Raw genomic sequence first — 26,159 nt, 5'->3', positions numbered from 1 at the left:
ACATCCAGTCCCTGTACACCTCCATCACCCATCACGAAGGACTCAAAGCCCTCCGCTTCTTCCTTTCCCGCCGCACCAACCAGTACCCTTCCACTGACACCCTCCTTCGACTGACTGAACTGGTCCTCACCCTGAATAACTTCTCTTTTCAATCCTCCCACTTCCTCCAAACTAAAGGAGTTGCCATGGGCACCCGCATGGGCCCCAGCTATGCCTGCTTCTTCGTAGGATATGTGGAACAGTCCATCTTCCGCAACTACACTGGCACCACCCCCCACCTTTTCCTCCGCTACATCGATGACTGTATCGGCGCTGCCTCGTGCTCCCACGAGGAGGTTGAACAGTTCATCAACTTTACTAACACCTTCCATCCCGACCTGAAATTCACCTGGACTGTCTCAGACTCCTCCCTCCCCTTCCTAGACCTTTCCATTTCTATCTCGGGCGACCGACTCAACACAGACATCTATTATAAACCGACTGACTCCCACAGCTACCTGGACTACACCTCCTCCCACCCTGCCCCCTGTAAAAACGCCATCCCATATTCCCAATTCCTTCGTCTCCGCCGCATCTGCTCCCAGGAGGACCAATTCCAACACCGCACAGCCCAGATGGCCTCCTTCTTCAAGGACCGCAGATTCCCCCCAGACGTGATCGACGATGCCCTCCACCGCATCTCCTCCACTTCCCGCTCCTCCGCCCTTGAGCCCCGCTCCTCCAACCGCCACCAAGACAGAACCCCACTGGTTCTCACCTACCACCCCACCAACCTGCGCATACAACGTATTATCCGCCGCCATTTCCGCCACCTCCAAACGGACCCCACCACCAAGGATATATTTCCCTCCCCTCCCCTATCAGCGTTCCGCAAGGACCACTCCCTTCGTGACTCCCTTGTCAGATCCACACCCCCCACCAACCCAACCTCCACCCCCGGCACCTTCCCCTGCAACCGCAGGAAATGTAAAACTTGCGCCCACACCTCCACACTCACTTCCCTCCAAGGCCCCAAGGGATCCTTCCATATCCGCCACAAGTTCACCTGTACCTCCACACACATCATCTATTGCATCCGCTGCACCCGATGTGGCCTCCTCTATATTGGTGAGACAGGCCGCTTACTTGCGCAACGCTTCAGAGAACACCTCTGGGCCGCCCGAACCAACCAACCCAATCACCCCGTGGCTCAACACTTTAACTCCCCCTCCCACTCCACCGAGGACATGCAGGTCCTTGGACTCCTCCACCGGCAGAACACAACTACACGACGGCTGGAGGAGGAGCGCCTCATCTTCCGCCTGGGAACCCTCCAACCACAAGGTATGAATTCAGATTTCTCCAGCTTCCTCATTTCCCCTCCCCCCACCTTGTCTCAGTCGGTTCCCTCAACTCAGCACCGCCCTCCTAACCTGCAATCCTCTTCCTGACCTCTCCGCCCCCACCCCACTCCGGCCTATCACCCTCATCTTGACCTCCTTCCACCTATCCCACCTCCATCGCCCCTCCCCCTAGTCCCTCCTCCCTACCTTTTATCTCAGCCTGCTTGGCTCTCTCTCTTATTCCTGATGAAGGGCTTATGCTCGAAACGTCGAATTCTCTATTCCTGAGATGCTGCCTAACCTGCTGTGCTTTGACCAGCAACACATTTGCAGCTGTGATCTCCAGCATCTGCAGACCTCATTTTTTACTTTAAGCAGAGAAAAGTGGCCGAGCAAAGGCTGATAGCTAAGTTCGGTACCCATAGGGAGGGCCTCAACTGGGACCTTGGGTTCATGTCGCATTACAGGTGATCAACATTGCACTATACACACACACACAGATATACCTACACACACACACACACACACACACACACACACTCTCACATACACATGGACACAGGTACACACAGATGTGCACACAGACACTCACACACACCCTTATAGACACACACGCTCCCACGCTCACACATGCACCCCCTCACAGACCTAAGACACTCTGCGCGCGCACACACACACACACACACACACACACACACATTTTCTCACACACACTTTCTCACACTCACAACCCTCACCCCAGACAAACAGACACACACAGATAGACAAAGACCCACATGCACACATATATTTTGTGGGGTGAATTTATAATGCAGAGTTACATTGCACTTTGCTCAATGTAGTTCATGTAGAACTCTGAGCTCAAAAACCGCAGGAATTTATGTAAAACACTGTTATCTCACTTAATAGATTAGAATCAATCTAAACATCAGGTCATAGACAGAGAACACAGGGGGCTAACACCTTCAACATATTGTCTAGCTATCACCATTGTTAGCAGCTAACCCTAAAATGCAACTTTTAAAAAAAGGGTTTTGTGATTTACACATGAAAGAAGTGAAACTATCACTGTATTCTAACAGATGAAAGGCTTAACAGACAATCAATTTTTCAATGTATAATTTCAGTTACATCACACTGTAAATTTTTGCTATAAATTCTGTGTTACGATCGAGCCCTCCACTATCACCTGATGAAGGAGCGTTGCTCCGAAAGCTAGTGTGCTTCCATTTAAACCTGTTGGAATATAACCTGGTGTTGTGTGATTTTTAACTGGGTGAACAGGTGTTGGGTATATTGCCAAAAACATGGCATCCCAACTTATGAGTTCATCCACTTTTTCTCTTATTGGCAGGTTGCTATTATTTCAGGGAAGTAGTACATAGAAGAGAGACTGTGCTAATTCTGGGAATGAGGATTTAAATTATGGAGAACTAATTTGCTTCCATTAGAAAAAAGGATTGTAAAAGAATAATATGGATGTCAAATTAATGGCTTAATGTATCGATATTATCTGGATTCACTTAATAGTGTCTGCTTGTATTATTCCATGAATTTTACAATAACTTCTAACATTTTTCCATGACCAATCCATGATTCTCCCAAAAATATCCCCATACAAAATTAAATACCTAACCACAGTAAGAGAAATATTTAAAGTCTTAAAAATAAATAATGGAATTCCAAATTTGATTTTCAATGAAATGTTACAGTATATCTTACAAGAATGCAACTAATCACAACTACAGAACTCCAACACTTCCAGGTAATCATACACATCCCTCACAAGAGAATGAGTGCATCATACCCTAGATTCTGGAAAGTATAAGCTCCTTATGATGATGATGATGATGATGATGATGATGCGAGGCTGCGTAGATCTTATTGTGTACTGGACATACTGAAGAAAATGCATCAAAGAAGTGAAGAATCTTAATCTCACAACAATAGTTTGCTCTTCCCTCACCCAAACAACTGAACAAACTAAACAGCAAAGTAGAAGTTTCAAGATTTTTAATATCTCAAAGTTATGTCGCTATTTGAAGAAGAAAAGCTCAGTTCTCTGAAAATAAAGTATTATATTTTTCAAATACTAGGTTTCTCATAATTTCACTGTATTTAACAGAATATTTGTTTCTTTTATTTAAGAGTTATATTCTCCTCCTTCATTTGCATGTGGTAAACTTGGCAAAGCACTTGGTCCCACGTCCATAGTAACCAGATGCTAGGAGGTGCAAAGATGAACTACCCAGATGTTTTCTTTCTCACTATTTCCCCTCAAACAGGATACTTATGATTGGGATCTTCATCATTGGAATACACATTATGCTGCACCTTATCATAGTGTAATTGAATGTATCTCAGCCAATTGTGCAATATATTCTGAACAGAATATTGAAAGAGATATTGACCCTGTAAAGGTATTTTGAATAATCTCACATCTGTAGCTATTTAGTAAATTCATTTGTGTTTTAATATGCTTTATTTTCAAATTCAGTTAAACTATTAAGAACATGCATGTTTACCTAATAATGGATAAGCAGGTATATTTCTATTATTAACATAACCACGCAAAGTACTATTTGGAATCTTAATGAAGATGAATGCTGAAAAACACAGCACAGAAAAACCGCAGGAAATGTAAAACTTGCGCCCACACCTCCACACTTACTTCCCTCCAAGGCCCCAAGGGATCCTTCCATATCCGCCACAAGTTCACCTGTACCTCCACACACATCATCTATTGCATCCGCTGCACCCGATGTGGCCTCCTCTATATTGGTGAAACAGGCCGCTTACTTGCGGAACGCTTCAGAGAACACCTCTGGGCCGCCCGAACCAACCAACCCAATCACCCCGTGGCTCAACACTTTAACTCTCCCTCCCACTCCACCGAGGACATGCAGGTCCTTGGACTCCTCCACCGGCAGAACACAACAACACGACGGCTGGAGGAGGAGCACCTCATCTTCCGCCTGGGAACCCTTCAACCACAAGGTATGAATTCAGATTTCTCCAGTTTCCTCATTTCCCCTCCCCCCACCTTGTCTCAGTCGATTCCCTCAACTCAGCACCGCCCTCCTAACCTGCAATCCTCTTCCTGACCTCTCCGCCCCCACCCCACTCCAGCCTATCACCCTCACCTTGACCTCCTTCCACCTATCCCACCTCCATCGCCCCTCCCCCTAGTCCCTCCTCCCTACCCTTTATCTTAGCCTGCTTGGCTCTCTCTCTCTCTTATTCCTGATGAAGGGCTTATGCTCGAAACGTCGAATTCTCTATTCCTGAGATGCTGCCTGGCCTGCTGTGCTTTGACCAGCAACACATTTGCAGCACAGAAAAATGCACCCCTTTGGGTTCAGGAGAACAGTTTCAGTCCTACTTGTGTAAAACATGTAGATGCAATTAATCAGAAAACTTTCCAATACTATCTACTCCAGATCCTGCATTTCGGTTTTAACTTACTCTTCTGAGCAGATGTCAAGACCTGTCTGGGACTAATAAAAAGTAGGCTACTTTTTAAAGAATTTTATTCTGTAAGTGCCAGAATGTACAACTGGTTGAATCAAATTATAACATTGTTCTGAACATATATTTGAAATAAAAGGAAACATGATTAAGCAAGGAATATTGCATGATTTAATATTATGTGTAATACAACTGAAGCAAACATTTATACAATGCAAAATAGAAATTATTAATGCATAATTATACAAGAGGTTTTCAAAACTAAAGATAATACTGTGTACAGATTATGAAATAGCCCAGTATCAGCTGTTTGATTTACTTCGAAGGATTGGAATTTGTGGAATACGGTGTTTACTTTGGCTGGAGTGAATATCATAAAAATACTTCTCACATCTTGTTCATATGTGAATTTGTTCATATTGATAAATGTATTGCATGTTGTACACATGGTCACGTACACTGCAACTGTTGACATATCTGGGGATAATAATTGTGGAATAATGTCAAACCAGCAACTTTAAATACTGTGCACTCCAGGGCATTGTAAAAACATAAACAGACATTTTCATTTTAAATGTTCTGAGAAAGCAATGCTCACAGCTATATTCTTATGTCTGGAATAAGATACCTTGTACATGCACACCTCAATTTCTAGGCTGGTCAGAAAATAACAGCTGATTTCAAGGTTTTCCATCATTTTCATCATTCTCATTTATTATAATCACAAACAGATTAAAACTAACTTTAATAGATATCCATATATATATTTAATGACTAGTTATTTTTAAAAACAGTCTAACAAGGATGGCTATTCTAATCAGGACCCAGCAGAACCTTCCAGAAGCTTCCCAGAAGTCGATGTCAGCCAGACAATGAAGTCCAGGTACTTCTTGATGGAATGGGAATGCTAGCAGTTTCCTTATAACCTGCTACAGTGATAATTTTCTCTGAAAAAAAAATCCCTGCACAATAGAATTGGAAGGTGCACCTACTCTGTAACAGAATGTAAAAGGACTTTATACTTAACCTCTGAGATGGGCCATAGAGACTTGGTTATCTGTAATGCAAGCTTTTGTCTGAATAGCAACTGTTTACTCCCTATTTCCCAGGCAGATTGGTCAGATAACTTCCATCAGCTGAACCCAACTGCTTTTAAATCTTACAATTTTCAAATAGCAATCAATTAAGGTGTTAGTGCTACTCCATACAACATCTACTGACAATCTCAAAGCCCTCAATTCTGGGTTACAAAGCGAAAAAATCTTCTCTCCTATAAAACGTTTGCAACTTGTGGTGTCTCTCTGCAAGCAATCAACTTTCTTTCATCTAAACAATGGAGAACAAGTTATGTTTTCATAATGATTCTGAAAAGCTATACTTTTTTAAAGAAAAGAAACTGCCTAAAAGTCCTGACCAACAGCAAGCCAATCAACCACAAAGGAATTCCAGACTGCAAACTCCAGCTTTGATTTTTTGGATTCTATCTCGAAAGCAAGGCCATTGCTAAATTGATATGCCTCTATTTTGTATTGAATTTATTGCTAATCGAATGAATGTATTCATCCTCTTCAATTCAATATCTCCCATTATATGACTCAAAGCACATATTGTGAATTATTACAAACCTCCCCACCACCACCTTACCTGCCCTACATTGTACTTTGCTCAAACCTGCATGCATTCATGTAGAACTCTGAGCTCAAAAACTGCATGAATTCATGTAAAACTCCGTTATCTCACTTTTTCAATTAGAATCAATCTAAACATCATGGCATAGACAGAGAACACAGGGGGCCAACGCCTTCAACATATTGTCTAGCTATCACCATTGTTAACAGCAAACCCAAGAATGCAAATTTTTTTAAAAAAGGTTTTGTGATTTACACATGAAAGAAGTGAAACTATCACTGTATTCTAACAGATGAAAAGCTTAATAGACAATCAATTTTTCAATATATAATTTCAGTTACATCACTGTAAATTTTTGCTATAAATTCTGTGTTAGGATTGAGCCCTCCACTATCACCTGATGAAGGAGTGTCGCTCCGAAAGCTAGTGTGCTTCCAATTAAACCTGTTGCACTATAACCTGGTGTTGTGTGATTTTTAACTTCATACACGCCAGTCCAACACCGGCATTTCATAATTATGTGTAAGAGGGTGTGATATAAACCGGGTTGACTTTACACTAGAATTGCTGCAATCCTTACAAAGTCAGAATCTACAAATAGCAAGAGTCAGGGAAATATACCACCACTGTATGAAAAAGGGGGGGAAATCACAATCTGCTTACAGACAGGGGTGAGAATAGGGAGAGAAATTTAGATTAGATTAGATTAAATTACTTACAGCGTGGAAACAGGCCCTTCGGCCCAACAAGTCCACACCGACCCGCCGAAGTGCAACCCACCCATACCCCTACATTTACCCCTTACCTAGCACTACGGGCAATTTAGCATGGCCAATTCACCTGACCCGCACATCTTTGGACTGTGGGAGGAAACCGGAGCACCCGGAGGAAACCCACGCAGACACGGGGAGAACGTGCAAACTCCACATTTACTTTTAAAACTCACCATCTGTCTGTGAGAACATCAATGTATGTCTGTATGCATTATAGTATGCACACACAATTGCATTTTATACATTTATTTCATGTTTATATATATATAGATTTTTATGCTATGTTTTCCAACTTTGTATACATTACCATGGCTTGTATGTGTATAATGGGGATGGGAAGAGTGAGTGGATAATGACCAATGGGGTAAATGGAGTAGTATCTTCTGTGATATCCTGTAGTTCATGGACACTTGAAAGCTACAAACATCGTGGGCGATCTGCTGAGTATTCAAAGGGATCACCTTCAAATGGTAACGGGGGAGGGTGATTAAGGTTTCCCATCAAAAATATGGTAAATGTTGCACAAATCATGATTGGAGTTATGATGAACATACAGAGCCTGTCTAATGTGTGAGCCACTCGATTCCAGTTGTCAACTTCCTGAAACACAAAAACAAAATGTTTCAAGTCTAGAGCATTTTTTGAAGTTCCTCTGTGTACTAATGTATCATTCTGTCTGAGTGAATCCAATGATCACATTATTCTCAAAGCATACTTCAGTTAAAGTATGTTAAAAGCTAAAATATTCAAGCAATAAATTATATTTTATCTGATGTGTTATTGTCATTTCTATAAATGAAACATAATGAAAGCAAACATTCTCACAGTTACACCAACATGTATATAATTTTATGAAATAATAATGTCAAGGTATTTCAAATCTAAATTTGATTAACTATTTGCATTAATTGTCCGTTGTGAATAAACTTTGAACTGACTGAATTTCCTAAAAATCTACTTCATTAATCAACAGCAAGTTCTGTTCCTATATATTGTGTATGGTCCTAATGCCACCATTAAAGAAACCTACCATGATCCATCTGTATGTGCACAGTTGCACTGTGATGTCATTCCTTTAGTGTAAAAGTTCTTAATTCTTTTAGAAAGTTGAAAACTACAAGTAATATTTTACTTTATCTTAAGTCCATTATGTCTGGTTACAGGTGAGATATGCCAAAGGTAGCTCTAGACCAATGTAACATCATTATTAATATTGGCTAAAGCACAATGTACACTGACCATCAGAAGTCGCTGCTCCAAGATTCTTAAATTGGGATTAAATTTAAAATAATTACTTTGTTGCAGTTGGCTATTGCTTGGCCTATTCATAATTTTGCAAAACACAGATAAAATCAACTTTAATATTAACGTTTTCTTCAAGGATCTTATCAGGTATGATCAGTTATTCACATTGACTTGATTCCTTTTAACTGTGGAACAAATAATAGTTATTTCTAGATCAAATGTAGATTTAGATGCTTTGTTTGATGAATATGACTTTGCTGTTGGATGCGAATTTAGAAGTAATATTCTGATGTTTTGCATAAACTATTGTTGACATTGGCCGCACATGCTTTTAACATGGAAAGCATTTCAGGGGGCTCTATAGAAACTGATCATCTATCCATAAAAAGAAAGGCTCCATATGTCTTAAAGTCATTTACAGCTAGTTAATTAGTTCTGAAATTGTCAGTGTCATAAATATTGAACTATCATCAGTGTTACAACATGAAGACAGCAAAATTAAATCAGCTTCCCTATATCTGTATTTGGAACACTGTAAAATTAAAACTTTGAATGACCCTTAAACTTTCCCCCAATGATTACAAACATTTTTTTAAATAACCAGTACTAGACTTTGTGAATAATTGTTCGCAAGACAAAGCTTTTTACTGTGCCTTGGTACATGTGACAATAAATTCAATTCAATTCAGTTCAATTGAACAAAATAATTGACAATTTATTGATAATACTGCAACTTTAGCAGAGTAAAGTTAAACAACAAAGTAATCTAATTAATGCCTATGATTTAAACCCAATCTTCTTTGATTCTAGACCCCATTCACACAAAGACAGACGTATAAACAAACACAATTAAGAGATTCATCAAAAGAAAAATTAAATAAGATTTAACAGGCCAGTTAAGCAGACTCCACAATCCTTAACATCACATGGAATTGCACCTTGCTTGGTTTATGAAGATGCCAATGCATGCAACAAGCTTCTAGTGAGCTCCAAGGAATATTCACTTAATAATTAAAACTGCGATTCATCAAACATTCAGTAAATTAACAATGGGAGAACAACCAGAAGCAATCAAACTTCCATCCTGCAACATACACAGGTGCAATATTTTTGATTTAAACACAGCTCAAAAGTGAGTTCAAACTTTGGTTTTTCTTTCTGTTTGTTCCTCATTCTGTTTATTAGACTGATTGGCACTATAACTCCCTATGAGGCCCCAGTTAATATTCAGACAGCTGATATCTGTTTGAACATAATGCTTGTCTGGAACCAAATGTCTTATGAGTACTTTGAACAAAAGGCAACCTGCAATTAATTTATAGACTTGACCTAATGAACATATAATAATTTGTTCTCTTTTTATTAAAATAAGCTGCTGTTCGCAGTCCTAATGTCACCTTCAGCTCTCAGTTTGAAGTTCACAGTTCCAAATCAAAACAACTAAAAACTAAAATAAAAAAATGAAGAATTCAATGTCACTTTAGTATCGTAGGAAGTAGGATAACAAAACAATACGCAACAAATTCCCACAAATAGCAATAGGCTATTAACTATATTAATTAGCTCTATATTGCATTTCTCATGCAATATATGACATTCAATTTGCCTTCCTAATCACACGTTGTACCAACATTCAAACATTTTTGTGATTTATGTATGAGGACACCAAGATCTTCTATACTCAGAGTTTGGCAATCTTTTCACACTTAAATAATATGATTTTTTTCTATTCTTTTTGCCAAGGTGGACAAGTTCACATTTTTCTGTATTCTGTCTGTGAACTTTTTTCTAGGCCTCTTGACAGTATTTCAATCCTCTTCACAACTTACTTACCTGTCTATCTTTGTCATCCAGAAATTTAACAGCCATACATTTGGTTGCTTCATCCAAGTCACTGATATGGAATATAAATAGTTGGATCCTTGCATTAACCCCTCCACTAATTATATCTCACTAATTTGAAAATAATTCATTTATACCTACTCTTTGACTCCTGTTAACCAACTAATCATCTATACTTACTAGTATGTTAATCCCTGCAATATGAGCTCATAGTTTGCACAGTAATCTTTGTTTTGGCAAATTTTCAAGTGGAAATTGAAGTACACTACATACATAAGTTCCTCTTCATCCACATTTCTTGTCACTTTCACACAGAACTCCATCAAATTTCTCAAACATGATTTTCCTCTCATATAATCGCATCGTGTTTGCCTGTTTTTTTCAAGATTTTCAAAGTGTCCTATTAATAATCTTTATAACAATAAATAATAAATTCCCTACAACCGACATGAGGCTAACCAGCCTGCAATTTTCTGCTTTCTGTCTCTTCAGATTCTACAATGGAACAGTTACACTCAGTATTTTCCAACCTGATGGGACATTTTCCGAATCTAAGGAAGCTTGTGATATTAAAATGGAAAAAGGTGTGAATGTGTCACTTTATTTCAAGTTAAAGAGAAAGTAAGAAGGATAGTTCTCTGCTGTTTAGAGTCATAGAGTTAAGATGAATGAGGAGATTAAAAGCCTTGAGAATAATCAAGAGCTTTATTGCGACAATTTCCTACTTTGAAAACATTTAACAATTTAAAAGTGCAGCAGCTTTTCCTTTAAAAAAAAGGAAAAAATCTGCATACGAATTAAAAATTCAGGAACAAAAGGCTGAACAATAGCTCAGGAGAAATCCAAATTTGAGAATAAAATCACGGAGATGAAGACTTTCAACTCAGTAGGATGAATGAAGAGGTGAAAGAATGAGAAGGAATACAAGATGAACTACCAGCATTACAAGGCAATCAGTTTTTGGAAAGATCTGGACAAAAGTGCATACTAGGCAAATCAGGCTTTCTACAGGCAGATACCAAAACATTGGCTTGAGATAAAACAATACGAGATGAAATTGCAGACTTGCAGAACAGGTGGAGATTTACAGCACAAGCAAGGAGCTGCAAAACATCTCTGAGACTGACAGGTAGGGAGGGATCTCATGGAAACTATAGAACTTTATCAGGATTGGACGGGTATTACAGGAAGGGAGTTTCTGATAAGCAAGAAGTCCAGAACCAGGGATCATAGTCTAAGGATGTAGCGTAGGCCATTTAGGACTGAGATGAGGAGAAATTTCTTCACCCAGAGAATGATGAGCCTGTGGAATTCTCTGCCACAGAAAGTGGTGGAGGCCAAAACATTGAGAGAATTAGATATAGTTCTTAGAGCTAAAGGAATCAATGATTATGTTAGAAAGCGGAGTTGGATGAGCAGCCATGATCATACTGAATGGTGGAGCAGGCTCAAAAGGCTGAAAGGACTACTTCTATTCCTAATAGTTCTGAAATATATGCCAGTAGTGATATTCTAGTGAAAGGACTCAAGTGGGACATTGGTGAAACCAAAAAACAACTGAAGCAACAAATGGAAGAGGTGAGGATTCCAAGGAAAAAAAAACTTGACAAACAGGAACAATAGAAATTATTATAGGTTACTACTGAAATGAATGTCACCGCCAGGCAAAGGCGTCATTGCTAGGTCTGGATGTGGCTGTAAACTACCTACACGCGATTGAGACTTATAGCTCACTTATTGTAAATAGTTACACTTTCTTTTGTAAAGCAAGGAGATGTTGAATATATTTCCTTGCCTTTCAAAGATTTTATGTCTAAGGACTCCAGGTGCTGTGCTCTCCCCCTACCAGCCAGTTTGACTGAGAGTCTGTCAGGACTGAAACTATAAGGATCATTTTATAACTTGTAATTTAGAGAATGTTGATGGGACCCCCAAAATGCTCTCAGTACATATGCAAAATATGTATGCACAGTACCCCTGCTAGTACTGACTTCACTAATATTTATTGTGAATATTTGGGTGCCACCATATTATTTTACTGGCAGAGTGTTTTACAAAGTGTACATGTGCAGAACATTCCACATATGCAAATATGAACCTTTCAAGGATGTCAGAAGATACAGTCTGTATTTTATTATTTTAAATCAACTTGCCATGGAATAAACTAATCGCTGATTCTTAATCCAATATTATTAATATGGCAAACACCATCCCTGAAACATTGCTCTGTGCAATTTAATCCATTGTTATGGTTTTTCCTGTAGATCATTACAATAAACTTTTATTATTCGCTGGGCATCACTTGTTCTTCAGTGAGTAGATATTGGTCTCACAACAAATAATGATGCAAATAAATAACAAAAGATTGTCAAAGTCAAATGTTAATTCTGTTCCTCTTTCCATAGATATTGCCCGAACTTCAGAACTTTTCTACTATTTTCTGTTCACATTTCAGATTTCAGGAATGTGTTTTTTTTAGCTGTGATAATTGAATTTGGTGTATATTGTAGTTAATCCTTTCTCTTTCAAAGGCATCTTAAAACTTCAGAAACAAAAAACAGAAATTGCTGGAAAAGCTCAGCAGTTCCGGCAGCATGTGTGGAGAGAAATCAGAGTTAATATTTCAGATTGAGTGACCTTTAAAACTTCACCTTTTTTGTTATGTATCCCCATTCTCTCTCTCCATTTATTCACTGTTTCCCATCACCCTGTAATGCCTTTGAAATCAATTCCCATCTGTGAGAATATTATTAAAATTTCACTTTTAAGTGCAATAGAGATCAATTGAAAAAAAGTTTGATTACTGCATGATTTTCTAATTCATCAGACCTTACCTCATCATAGTCATTCTTTTCCTTAATGTGTTTCACAATGAAGTTCGCCCCATCGATGCCTGACTTGAGCTCGGCATACAGCTGGTCTGGAATGTTTTCATTATCATTATGACTGCTTTTTAGACCTGGTTTAAAAATGAATTTTTTTTGTTGTTGGAAAGGATTTCTAAACAAAATTCCGTTTTCTTAGTTAGGCTAATTCATACACAAAACACGTAAGAAAATCAAATTCAGCCTCTCCCATTTACCCTGATAATTAAGTTGAAGAAAGGGAAGTTTAAAATTAAAAGAACTTTTCTGACATTAGTCAAATTCATCTTTAAATATTTTCATAAATTACAACTTCTTATTTTAATTTGAAAGCTGGATCTTATAATTAAGAACATTATGCTTCATTCTTATCAGCTCATAATCTTTCTACAATTCTGCAAGTAAAGAAAATAACTGGCAATTTTTTTTATCAAAGTTGTAAAGCAGTTAATTCAGAATCAAAATCCATGTTTTGAAATTGAAATTCAAAGGATTCAAATTGACAGTGCAAATTAGTTTTTGATGTTTTGATTATACATTCTATGCCAATTTTTGTTTTCTCTGCTCAAGGCAGAAACTCAACCCAGGAAATCTCTGATGTCTGAAAGTGTCAAAGAGCTAAACTTTACAGAATCATGTAAATCTTTGATGGTTTATTTAATTAGAATGGGGTGGAATCTGATTCATTTATCCATGTAATTTCAGTAATGGGGATGCTCACTAATAGCTGGAGTGGCCCGTGTCTTCAAGCCATGTCGTTCAGATTGTTTCTCAAACATAAGTTCACTCCTGGATTTGATAGTGAAATATTCTTGTGCTTTGATAATGTATCCAAGGGAGCTGCTGCGTCGCTGCAACACACCGTTCTCCCATGGAGGTGAGACACTGTCTTTGGGTTGGGACATGAGCAGGATCCGTGGGAGTTTTTCCAAAAACAGCTAGAAAATCAAAGTAGAATTATACAGATAACTGTTTTTAACTGCAATCACTTGATTGAAATGATAAACATGTTATCACATGCAACGTAAGGTGCAAATTTATTTAATCTGTATATTACATTTACTGATCTCTGACTAATTTTAATGTTCACCATGGTATACTGACAATGCATATTGATGTTTTAGTGTACTTTGCTTTCCAGCTGAAAGGTACCAGTTTCACATCAGAATTTTCCATCCTGCAAATTCCAAAGGCTGGACTGCCTGGGTTAGAAGGAAGTTAAAGATAAATATTTCCGCACAAAAAAGACAGGAGAGAAAATCAGTTGAGCATTATGCCACTGCAACATGCTTTGAATGACTGGTTCAAAAGAAATCTTACCATAAGCCTGGAAATAGACACACTGACAATCTCTTTGTTGGGAAATGAAGCATAAAAGCAAAATAAAAATAATTTCAACTTGAAATTTTCAACCAAGGCTTTCCTTGATGGACAACTGAGACTATACAAATGAGCAATGACTCCTACAGGACAAAATATTCCAGTTTAGTTCCCAATTTATGTTTGATCTGAGCAGAAAGAGGCAGTTGACCTCATTCATATTGAGTTTAAGTGGGGAAAATGTTGTCCTTAAATCTCACCCAATTGTGAGCCAGGAGCTCCATTGGAAGGTATACATGTATAGCTGATAGGTGAAAACAGGATTGGATATGCCCTGTAGAAGCCTGCCCTCTCTGTTGCCTGTGAAACTGAAAAATGGCCATTTGCTTGGCATCGCAAAGGCCATTGGAGCCCTCGGAGCTAATACCAAGGTGAGACCTATTATTTTGAGGAGAGGACAATCAATGGAGTAATAAAAACTAAACTTTTGGTGTTATATGCCTCAGAAGGTTCAAAACAGATTCCAATGAAATCAGTTAGTATGACAGATGCAATTCGAGGCTCGGTGGTACTGAAGACCTCAGTGTAGCTTCTCAGCATTATATTTTCTGCTTCTTCTCCTCCAGTGGGTGACCAAGATATTTCCATTCTGTACTGGGCCAAACAGAATTATTGAATCCACCTGAGTCCATCCAAATCCTGATTGCTTTCTCCTGTGCCACTTTAATGTCAGATCGAGGAATCCTGACCTGTACATTCCTACTTTACAAAATAAATTTGTATGGATATTGTTTTAATAGTCTGTTGATGTCAGTGTTTTCGGTGTTCCATTTTAATTCATTTTTTCAAACTGAAGCAAGGACTCATAGAGTCATAGAAATGTACAGCATGGAAACAGACCCTACGGTCCAACTTGTCCATGCTGACCAGATATTCCAACCCAATCTAGTCCCACCTGCCAGCATCCAGCCCATATCCCTCCAAACCCTTCCTATTCATATACCCATCCAGTTGCCTTTTAAATGCTGTAATTGTACCAGCCTCCACCACTTCCTCTGGCAGCTCATTCCATACACGTACCACTCTCTGCATGAAAACGTTGCCCCTTAGATTTCATTTATATCTTTCCCCTCTCAACCTAAACCTATGCCCTCAAGTTCTGGACTCCCCGACCCCAGGGAAAAGACTTAGCCTATTTACCCTATCCATGCTCCTCATAATTTTGTAAACCTCTATGACGTTACCCCTCACCCTCCGACATTCCATGAAAAGCAGTCCTAGTCTATTCAACTTCTCCCTAAAGCTCAAATGCTCCAACCCTGGCAACATCCTTGTAAACTTTCCTGAACCCTTTCAAATTTCACAACATCTTTCCGATAGGAAGGAGACCAGAATTGCGCAAAATATTCCAACAGTAGCCTAACCAATGTCCTGTACAGCCGCAACATGAACTTCCAACTCTTGTACTCAATACTCTGACCAATAAAGGAAAGCATACCAAATACTTTCTTCACTATCCTATCTACCTGCGACTTCACTTTCAAGGAGCTATAAACCTGCACTCCAAGGTCTCTTTGTTCAGCAGCACTCCCTGGGACCTTACCATTAAGTGTATAAGTCTTGCTAAGATTTGCCTTCCCAAAATGCAGCACCTCGCATTTATCTGAATTAAACTCCATCTGCCACTTTTCAGTCTATTGGTCCATCTGATCCAGATCCTGTTGTAATCTGAGGTAACCCTCTTCGCTGTCTACTGCACCTCCAATTTTGGTGTCATCTGCAAACTTATTAACTGTACCTCTAATGCTCACATCCAAATCATTTATGTAAATGACAAAAAGTAGAGCGCCCAGCACTGATCCTTGTGGCACTCCACTGGTCACAGGCCTCCAGTCTGAAAAACAACCCTCCACCACCACCCTCTGTCTTCCACCTTTGAGTCAGTTCTGTATCCAAATGGCTAGTTCTCCCTGTATACCATGAGATCTAACCTTGCTAATCAGTGTCCCATGGGGAACCTTGTCGAACGCCTTACTGAAGTCCATATAGATCACATCTACTGCTCTGCACTCATGAATCTTTTTTGTAAATTCTTCGAAAAACTCAATCAAGTTTGTGAGACATGCTTTCCCATGCACAAAGCCATGCTGAGTATCCCAAATCAGTCCTTGCCTTTCCAAATACATGTACATCCTGTCCCTCAGGATTCTCTCCAGCAACTTGCCCACCACCGATATCAGGCTCTCTGGTCCCAGGTAGTTAGGATAGTGAAGAAGGTGTTTGGTATGCTTTCCTTTTGGATCAGAGTATTGAGTACAGGAGCTGGGATGTCATGTTGCGGCTGTACAGGACATTGGTTAGGCCACTGTTGGAATATTGTGTGCAATTCTGATTTCCTTCCTATCAGAAAGTACAGATAGTTCCCTGGCTTGTACTTTGACACCTTTCTTAAACAGTGGCACCACATTAGCCAACCCCCAGTCTTCCGGCACCTCACCTGTGACTATCGATTATGCAAATATCTCGCAAGAGGCCCAGCAATCACTTCTCTAGCTTCCCATAGAGTTCTGGGGTACACCTGATCAGGTCCTGGGGATTTATCCACTCTTATGCATTTCAAGACATCCTCCTCTGTAATCTGGACTTTTTTTAAAAGATGTCACCATCTATTTCCATATATTTTCTATCTTTCATGTCCTTATAAAATACTGATGCAAAATACTCATTTAGTATCTCCCCTATTTCCTGTGGCTCCATACAAAGGCCGCCTTGCTGACCTTTGAGGGGCCCTATTCTCTCCCTAGTTACCCTTTTGTCCTTAATGTATTTGTAAAAACCCGTTGGATTCTCCTTAACTCTGTTTGCCAAAGCCATGTCACGTCCCCTTTTTGCTCTCCTGATTTCCTCCTTAAGTATACTCCTATTGTCTTTATACTCTTCTAAGGATTCACTCGATCTACCCTGTCTATACCCGACATATGCTTCCTTCTTTTTCTCAACCATACCCTCAATTTCCTTAGTCATCCAGCATTCCCTATACATACCAGCCTTCCCTTTCACCCTGGCAGGAATATACTTTCTCTGGACTCTCGTTATCTCATTTCTGAAGGCGTCCCATTTTCCAGCCGTCCCTTTACCTGTGAGCATCTGCCCCCGATCAGCTTTTGAAAGTTCTTGTCTTATATTGTCAAAATTGGCCTTTCTCCAATTTAGAACTTCAACTTTTAGATCTGGTCTATTCTTTTCCATCACTTTTTAAAAATCTAATAGAATTATGGTCGCTGGCCCCAAAGTGCTCCCCCACTGACACCTCACTCACCTGCCCTGCCTTATTTTTCAAGAATAGGTCAAGTATTGCACCTTCTCTAGTAGGTACATCCACATACTGAATCAGAAAATTGTCTTGTACACACTTAACAAATTCCTCTCCATCTAAACCTTTATCACTATGGCAGTCCCAGTCTATGTTTGGAAAGTTAAAATCCCTTACCATAACCATTCTATATTCTTACAGATGACTCAGATCTTCTTACAAATTTATTTCTCAATTTCCCTCTGACTATTAGGGGATCTATAATACAATCCCAATAAGGCGACCATCCCTTTTTTTTTCTCAGTTCCACCCAAATAACTTCCCTGGATGTATTTCTGGGAATGCCCTCCCTCAGTACAGCTGTAATGCTACCCTTCTTGTTGCATTAGTATCCTGGAACATTAAGCCGCCAGTCCTGTCCATCCCTGAGCCATGTTTCTGTAATTGCTATGATATCCCAGTCCCATGTTCCTAACCATGCCCTGAGTTCATTTGCCTTCCCTGTTAGGCCCCTTGCCTTGAAATAAATGCAGTTTAATTTATCAATCCCACCTTGTTTTCTGCTTTGTCCCTGCCTGCCTTGACTTTTTGACTTGCCTCTGTTCTCAACTGTATCAGTCTCAGATTGATCTCTTTCCTCACTACCTCCCTGGGTCCCACCTCCCACCTTACTAGTTTAAATCCTCCCGGGCAGCTCTAGCAAATCTCTCTGCCAGTATATATTACCCTTCCAATTTCGGTGCAATCCGTCCCTTTTGTACAGGTCACTCCCAAAGGACATTCCAATGATCCAAAAATGTGAATCTTTCTCCCATACACCAGTTCCTCAGCCATGCATTCATCTCTCTATCCTCCTATTCTGCTCTCTCTAGCTCATAGCACCAGGACTGATCCAGATATTACTACTCTCAGGGACCTCCTTTTTAAATTCCTGCCGAACTCTCTGTAATCTCCTTTCAGAATCTCAATCTTTTCCCTTCCGATATTGTTGGTTCCAATGTGTACAATGACCTCCTGCTGGCCCCTCTCCCTCTTGTGAACATTCTGCACCCTCTCTGAGTCATCCTTGACCGTGGCACCAGGGAAGCAACACACCATTCTGGCTTTTTGTTGCTGGCCACAGAAATCTCTGTCTGTACCTCGGACTAGAGAGTCCCCTAACACAATCAATCTCTTGGAACCCGACTTCCCCTCATTGCATTAAATCCAGTATCAATATCAGAAACTTGGCTGTTCGTGCTACATTCCCCTGAGAATCCATCACCCCCTACATTTTCCAAAACAGCATACTTGTTTGAAATGGGATAGCCACAGAAGACTCCTGCACTACTTGCCTACCTCTCTTACCTTTCCTGGAGTTAACCCACCTATGTAACTGTATCTGTGACTTTTTCCCCTTTCCTATAATTGCCATCCATCACATCCCTTTCCTCTTGTAAATTCCTCAATGCCTCCAACTGTCTCTCCAACCGATCCATTCAATCTGATAGGATTTGCAACAAATGGCATTTATTGCAGATATAATCCTCAGTAACACATAAACTCTCCCTAAACTCCCACATCTGATAAGAAGAGCATATCATTCTACTAAAGGCTATTAGTGCTTCTTTCAGCCTACAGATCTAGAAAATAGCACTGTCTTATTCCCCTACAAAACACTGCTCCAGGTTAAATTAACACTTATGGCTTTTATTTTTAAGTTTAATCAAAAGACATATGTTAATATAACATATAAGCAAGAAATAACCTACTCTACTCACCACTGCAGACTTACTGTATGACCATGCTTAAAATATTCACTTATCTGTTTCTGTGCTGTGACCTCTCCCAAACAGGTTCCTCCAAGATTAGTTGTGAATTTCACTGTTTGTTAATTTTACCAGACACACTCTGATGTCCAGTGATACATGAATTCAAACAGCAAAGTTAGTGACTGTGCAGCTTCATTTTTGTGTTAGGTAGCAGTGTGGGGTTTTTTTCTCTCTCTCTCCTGCACTGACCTCACATCGTGCTTCCTTTGTCTGTTCCTCTCCCTTTTAAAAGTGCCATTGTTTCATCTTTTCTTTTTCTCCAAAGTTCCAAAACTATGCAACAGCATATAAAATGGTAATTGCAACTCCTGGAATTTGAGGAAATAATCTCCAACACTTAAAATACCTCAAAAAAGGAGCAGCCTGTTACAGCCAGAAATGTTTCTGATTCTCCATTTTGGATTACCCAGAATCAGTTTGAGTATTCTAGAGAATTCCACCTTTTCTGCATTCAGGCATGTGGTACTGCTTTGTTAGTTAAAGGGAAAAATTGAACACCGCACAAAGGCATTACTGTACCCATTTAGTCCGGGATGAGAGAACGTGAGTGTTGGGAGTTCGGAAATGGAAGTTTAATACAATGACACAGCTCACTATCACAATGGTGACCAGAATCATTATGAACATCAAGTATCTGAAAAATAAAACAAACGAGGTTGATTAAAGTTTTCACATCAAAATAAGACCTTTCATTTTCATCTAAATTGTACAAATGGAGGCTGATTTGCTGATGGTTTTCTTGATATTTGCCATTCTCAAATCTAAAAGGTGCCCATTACTCTTAGATGTATTTTGTGGATTAACTTTTCATTTTTACCACTGAGATGAACATGTGAAACTAATGCTCTGGTGCAGTTTGTGGAGTCATTATCCCTGTCATTCCTAAGTTGTGTGCAGTGGTCACCTTGGCGACCACAATGAGAGCTGTTTCATAAGACAAGAACGTCAGTAGCTCCCCATAACAGAGTTAATACATAACAGTACATAACAGAATTACCCTGTTGCTTTTACACTAAAAGTGTACTGTTATAATGCATGATTCCTCACACAAATACAAGTATATTCTATGGAAGTCATGTGACATCTAGCAGACTGCATCCTCATTAAATACTGCAAATATACTTTGCTCCATCTTGAAATACTTCCCACTTACTCCATGACAATAGCATTCCCAAGGAGACTGTGTACCTGTTCCCAAGAATCTCTTTCTATGGGGAGGGATGGTTGCGGAGAAAGCGCAAAAAAAACTTTCTTGTAAACCTGATCCTATTGGAAACAACTTCCGATTATTCAAAATAAGAATGTGAACATTTTCATTAAAAAAGATATTTATCACTGTAGAAATTGCTCTCCAGACTCATTGAACTTAGAAACTCAACACTTCTGATGACCCTGGTATCAATCTCCGTCAACTATGGAGCATTAAGAATGTGATGACAGGAAACTTGAAGCTGCTACCTCACTGGCTCCTGCTTTGACATATTGAAATTCTGAGGGTTTAAAAAGTGAAAATCCAGGAAAGCAGTGTTATGTTGGAAATGTCAAACACAATAAATCCTGCACCATTTGTAAAGTGTTTCAGTACATTAACAATCAGGGAAATCATTTCCATCCCCACCCCCACCATTTTATATATACACTTGTTACATATATATTGTTGAAGGGTCAATGATAAGCGTTTAATTTTAAGATGACAGGCAGGACGTTTATAGGGGATTCAAGGAAAACGTTTATTATTCAAAGACTGGTGGAGGCCTTGAATACAGTACATGGGAGGATTGTTGAGGCAGGAAACCTCCCAACCTTTAAAAATTACTTAGATCAGCATTTGTAATGTCATAACAGGAAACATGGGACTTGTGCAGATTTAGTGTAATTTGGCAGTACAGACCTGATCGGCTGTACGATTCCATATAACTTGGATTATCCAAAATGCTGCTCTTTAAATGCTGAGCGCATGAGGGAGGGGGCCTATTAGCTCAGTTGGTTGGACTGCTGGTTTGTAATGCAGGCTGACGTTAACAGTGTTGGTTCAGTTCTCACACTGGCTGAGGTTTCCACAAAGGGCTCTCCTTTTCGACCTTTCCCTTGCCTTACGTGTGGTGACCCTCAGATTAAACTACTTTCTAATGAGAGAGCAGCCTATGATGAGACTAAGGTGACTTTACCTTTTACCTGCGAGCATTTCAGTAAAGGTTGTCTTTTTGCCTCAGATGTCAGTAAACTGTCAGCATTTAGTAGAGTTAACTTATTGTGTGTGCATTTAAAATCCAAGAAGGTGCTGGCTTGATATTTTTCACCATCCCTGGACATCATCATGGTCTCATGCAGTACGTCTGCAACTAATTTTGGACAACGACTGGTTTGGAATTTTTTCATGCAGCAGTTTACATTCACTCACTTGCCAATTAGTGGAACAGCTAGAGCTGTCTCTGGCAATCTTTGAGAAATCAGCAGCAGGAAGACAGACTGAGCAAGTAAAACAGAAATAGACAAGGTCATTTTCTCACCACCTGAAAAACAATGGAGAAAAGAATGTCAATAAATAAGTAAACTTGAAGCCTTACATTTAATTAAGTTATTCTACCTTGCTGGATAATCTGCATATTTTGATGTCATGTGGAAAACTTTTTTTTTGGTTGTTACTCTAGCACGCATACTTTAGCATAGAAGCTAAAGTCATTGGCTTGAAATTGAAACTTTACTATCTCTTAATTCCTTGCAAAAACTTCCACATCTGGTCATATAATTTAAATGAGACACTAAATGAATGCCTAGGAGAAAGTGAGGACTCCAGATGCTGGAGAGTCAAGAGTGTGCTGCTGGAAAACACAGCCGGTCAGGCAGCATCTGAGGAGCAGGAGAATCGATATTTTAGGCATAAGCTTTTCATCAGAAATGAGGATCGTGGGCCGGGGGCTGAGAGATAAATGGGAGGGGGGTGGGGTGGGGTTGGGGCAAGGTAGCTGAGAATGCAATAAGGAAAAGGTGATAGATCGAAGAGGAGGGTGGAGTAGATAGATGGGAAAGGCAGTGGATAGGTCAAGATGGTGGTGCCGAGTTGGAGCCTTGGGACTGGGATAACGTGAGAGGAGGGGAAATGAGGAAATTATTGTTTCAGAGAACACTTCAACTCCCCCTCCCTCTCCACCAAGAACATGCAGGTCCTGAGGCTCCTCCATTGCCAACCCAGACCACTCAATACCTGGAGGAAGAACACCTCATCTTCTGCCTTAGGACCCTGCAATCACACAGGACTAATGTGGATTTCATCAGTTTCCTCATTTCCCCTCTCCCCAAATTATCCCAGTCACAAGCCTCCAACTCAGCAACTCCCTCTTCATCTGTCCATCGTCTCTCCCATCAATCTGCTCCACTCTCCTCTTGGACATTTCACCTTCTCCCTCACCTTCATCTACCAATAGTATTCTCAGCTACCTTCCCCCCAACCTCAACCCCATCCCATTTTTCACTCAGCCTTCCAGCCCACAACCCTCATTCCTGATGAAGGGCTAATGCCTGAAACGTCGATTCTCCTGCTCCTCGGATGCTGCCTGACCTCTGCGCTTTTCCAGCACCACACTTTTGACACTAAATGAATGCTACTTGTCAAGAGAAACAAGTTATCTTTAATTCAGCTTACATTAACTCTTTACAGCCAAATGAATAAGACAAATTGCAGAAATATGGAATGGTTTGCCTGCTTTGAGGGTGCAGGATTTCTTGCAAAACAAATGTACAGTACAGTTGTGACATCAAACAAAATGTCTTGAAACAAGCATTTGATAAAGGAAAATGCCTGAATTTTGGGCATTCTCGAGCAATGCATTCTTGGAATGCTACTTGGGAATGAAGGTTCAATCTTAAACATGGTGTAGCATGACTAAAAATGGGATCAAAGTCAGAACTGAGATCCAGATCCAAAAGCCAAATGGCAGTTGTGACATCAATCTAACATCAAAGATATCCTCTTCAGGTATGATGAAATGAATTTTGCCAAAGCCAAGAAGAAAAAAGAATCTAAATTTTGAAAGTATTTCCATAGTTTGCATGTGTTACTGAGAATGAACACTGAAATAATGTTAAAAGTATCATATTTTTTGACATTACAATAGAGAAATTCTGGGGAGTTCCTCATGATTTTGCAGTGGGTGTTCCTTCTCAAGATAAAGCAATATAGTATGTTATGGGTTTTTCTCACTTGTTAGCTTTTGAATCAGAAGATTGTGAATTCAATCCCGACTTCAAGAGTTTTGTAGTATTCTAGGCTAACATTTTATTGCAGTATTGAAGCCATACTGAATTGTCATAAGGCCATTTTTTAAAAGAACTGTTAAAGTGGAATTTTGTTTTCTTGAGCAGATAAATATTACAGATCCTTAAACATTACCCAACCTTGGTCAACATTCATCTTTCAACCAACGCCAACAAAAGCTGTTTGTCTTATTTGTTATTTGGAATTCACCACACACTAATTGATACATAACAATTCAAAAGTACTTCATTGGCAATAGGAGAAAGTGAGGACTGCAGATGCTGGAGATCAGAGCTGAAAATGTGTTGCTGGAGACAGGCCGCCTACTTGCGGAACATTTCAGAGAACACCTGTTGGACACCGCACCAGCCAACCCAACCACCCGTGGTTCAACACTTCAACTCCCCCTCCCACTCCACCAAGGACATGCAGGTCCTTGGACTCCTCCATCGCCAGACCATAGCAACACAACGGCTGGAGGAAGAGCGCCTCATCTTCTTCCTAGGAATCCTCCAACCACAAGGGATGAACCTAGATTTCTCCAGTCTCCTCATTTCCCCTCCCCCCACTTTGTCTCAGTCCCAACACTCGAACTCAGCACCACCTTTCTAACCTGCAATCTTCTTCCTGACCTCTCCGCCCCCACCCCCACTCTGGCCTATCACCCTCACCTTAACCTACTTCCACCTATCACATTTCCAATGCCCCTCCCCCAAGCCCCTCCTCCTACCTTTTATCTTAGCCTGCTTGGCACACTCTCCTCATTCCTGAAGAAGGGCTCATGCCCGAAACGTCGATTCTCTTGCTCCTTGGATGCTGCCTGACCTGCTGCGCTTTTCCAGCAACACATTTTCAGCTTCATTGGCAATAATCAATCTTGAGATTTCCTTTCATTCACACTCAACAGGCATTTGGATGGGTAGATGAATAGGAAGGGTTTGCAAGGATATGGGCCGGGTGCTGGCAGGTGGGACTAGTTTGGGTTGGGATATTTGGTCGGCATGGGCAGGTTGGACCGAAGGGTCTGTTTCCATGCTGTACATCTCTATGACTCTATGACTGGATATGGATTTCACTGGCTAGACTACGATTGTTATCCATCTCTAACAGCCTTTGAGAAAGAGGTGGTGAGCTGACTTTGTGATCCATTTCAGTTCTTGGAATGTAGGGACACTCACAGTACCAGTGGGAAGGGAGTCCTAGGATTTTGACCCAGAGACAGTGAAGGAATGGCAATATAGTAAAGAAGATGTATGCCTTGGAAAGAAACTTGCAAGTGATGGTGCTCCATACAACTGCTATCCTTGTCACCTAGGCAGTAGAAATTGCAGATTTGGATGGTGCTGTCAAAGGAGCCTTGGATAGTTGCTACAGTGAATCTTACAGATGGTGTTCATTGCTACCATTCTGTTTCAGTAGCAGAGGGAGTGAATGTTGAAATAGTGGATGTGGTGCTCATCAAGTGTGTTGCTTTGTCCTGGATGGAGAAAGCTTCTTGAATGTTGTTTGAGTTGCACTCTTCCAGGCTAGTACACAGTACTTCATCACATATCTGACTTATAGAGTCATAGAGTCAAATAACATGGAAATAGACCCCTCTGTCTAAACAGTCTTACCGATCATAATCTCAAACTAAAATCATCCCACCTACCTGCGTTTGGCCCACATCCCTCTAAATATTTTTTATTCATGTACTTATCTAAATGTCTTTTAAACTTTGCAACTGTACCTGTATCCATCACTTTCTCTGAAAGTTCATTCCACACACAAACCACTCCCTGCTCAAAAGAAATTGCCCCTCATGTCTTTTTAAATTTTTTCTCCTCTCACCTTAAAAAAATGCTTCCTAGTCTTGAAATAGACTTGTGTTTTGTAAATATTAGACAGGATTTGAGAAGAGGATAGGAGTTACTGACTGTCAAATTATGGTCTCTGAGCTGCCACAATATTTGTATGCCTAATCCAATTCATCTTCTGGTCAATCGTGATGTCTAGGATGTTGGTAAAGGAGGATTTGGTGATGAATTTAATGTTGAGAGGCAATAGTTAGATTCTCTTTTGTTGGACAGTGTCATTGCTTGGTAATTATATGGCATGAATGCTATTAGCCATTTATCAGCTGAAGCCTGGATGTTATCCAGTTCTTGCTGCATATAGAAACAACTGCTTCAGTATCTGAGTAGCCATGAATAATGCTTAACATTTGCAGTTATCTTCAAACATCCCACTTCTGACCTTATAATGGAAGAAAGGGTATTCACAAAGTATCTACAAACACTTGGGCCTCCCTGCACTGCAGAACTCCTGTCGTGATGTT

General features: G+C 40.0%; 1 protein-coding gene across 1 annotated transcript in view; it reads right to left on the bottom strand.

The window, feature by feature from the left end:
* Positions 1-5,043: 5,043 nt before the first annotated feature.
* The window catches only part of chrnd (cholinergic receptor, nicotinic, delta (muscle)), a 54,719-nt gene continuing 33,603 nt past the window's right edge, over positions 5,044-26,159 (bottom strand). Inside the window, exons 8-12 of the mRNA XM_060834108.1 lie at positions 21,989-22,100; positions 20,107-20,221; positions 13,865-14,081; positions 13,114-13,238; positions 5,044-7,792 (exon numbers count right to left, since the gene is read on the bottom strand). Coding sequence (XP_060690091.1) covers positions 7,610-7,792; positions 13,114-13,238; positions 13,865-14,081; positions 20,107-20,221; positions 21,989-22,100 — 752 coding nt within the window. The 3' untranslated portion in view covers positions 5,044-7,609. The remainder of the gene's footprint in view (positions 7,793-13,113; positions 13,239-13,864; positions 14,082-20,106; positions 20,222-21,988; positions 22,101-26,159) is intronic.

Source organism: Hemiscyllium ocellatum, chromosome 13 (assembly GCF_020745735.1).
Source record: "Hemiscyllium ocellatum isolate sHemOce1 chromosome 13, sHemOce1.pat.X.cur, whole genome shotgun sequence".
NCBI classification, from domain to species: Eukaryota; Metazoa; Chordata; class Chondrichthyes; order Orectolobiformes; family Hemiscylliidae; genus Hemiscyllium; species Hemiscyllium ocellatum.
Note: the sequence above shows the minus strand (reverse complement) of the source record. Positions and strands in the feature narration are given on the sequence as shown.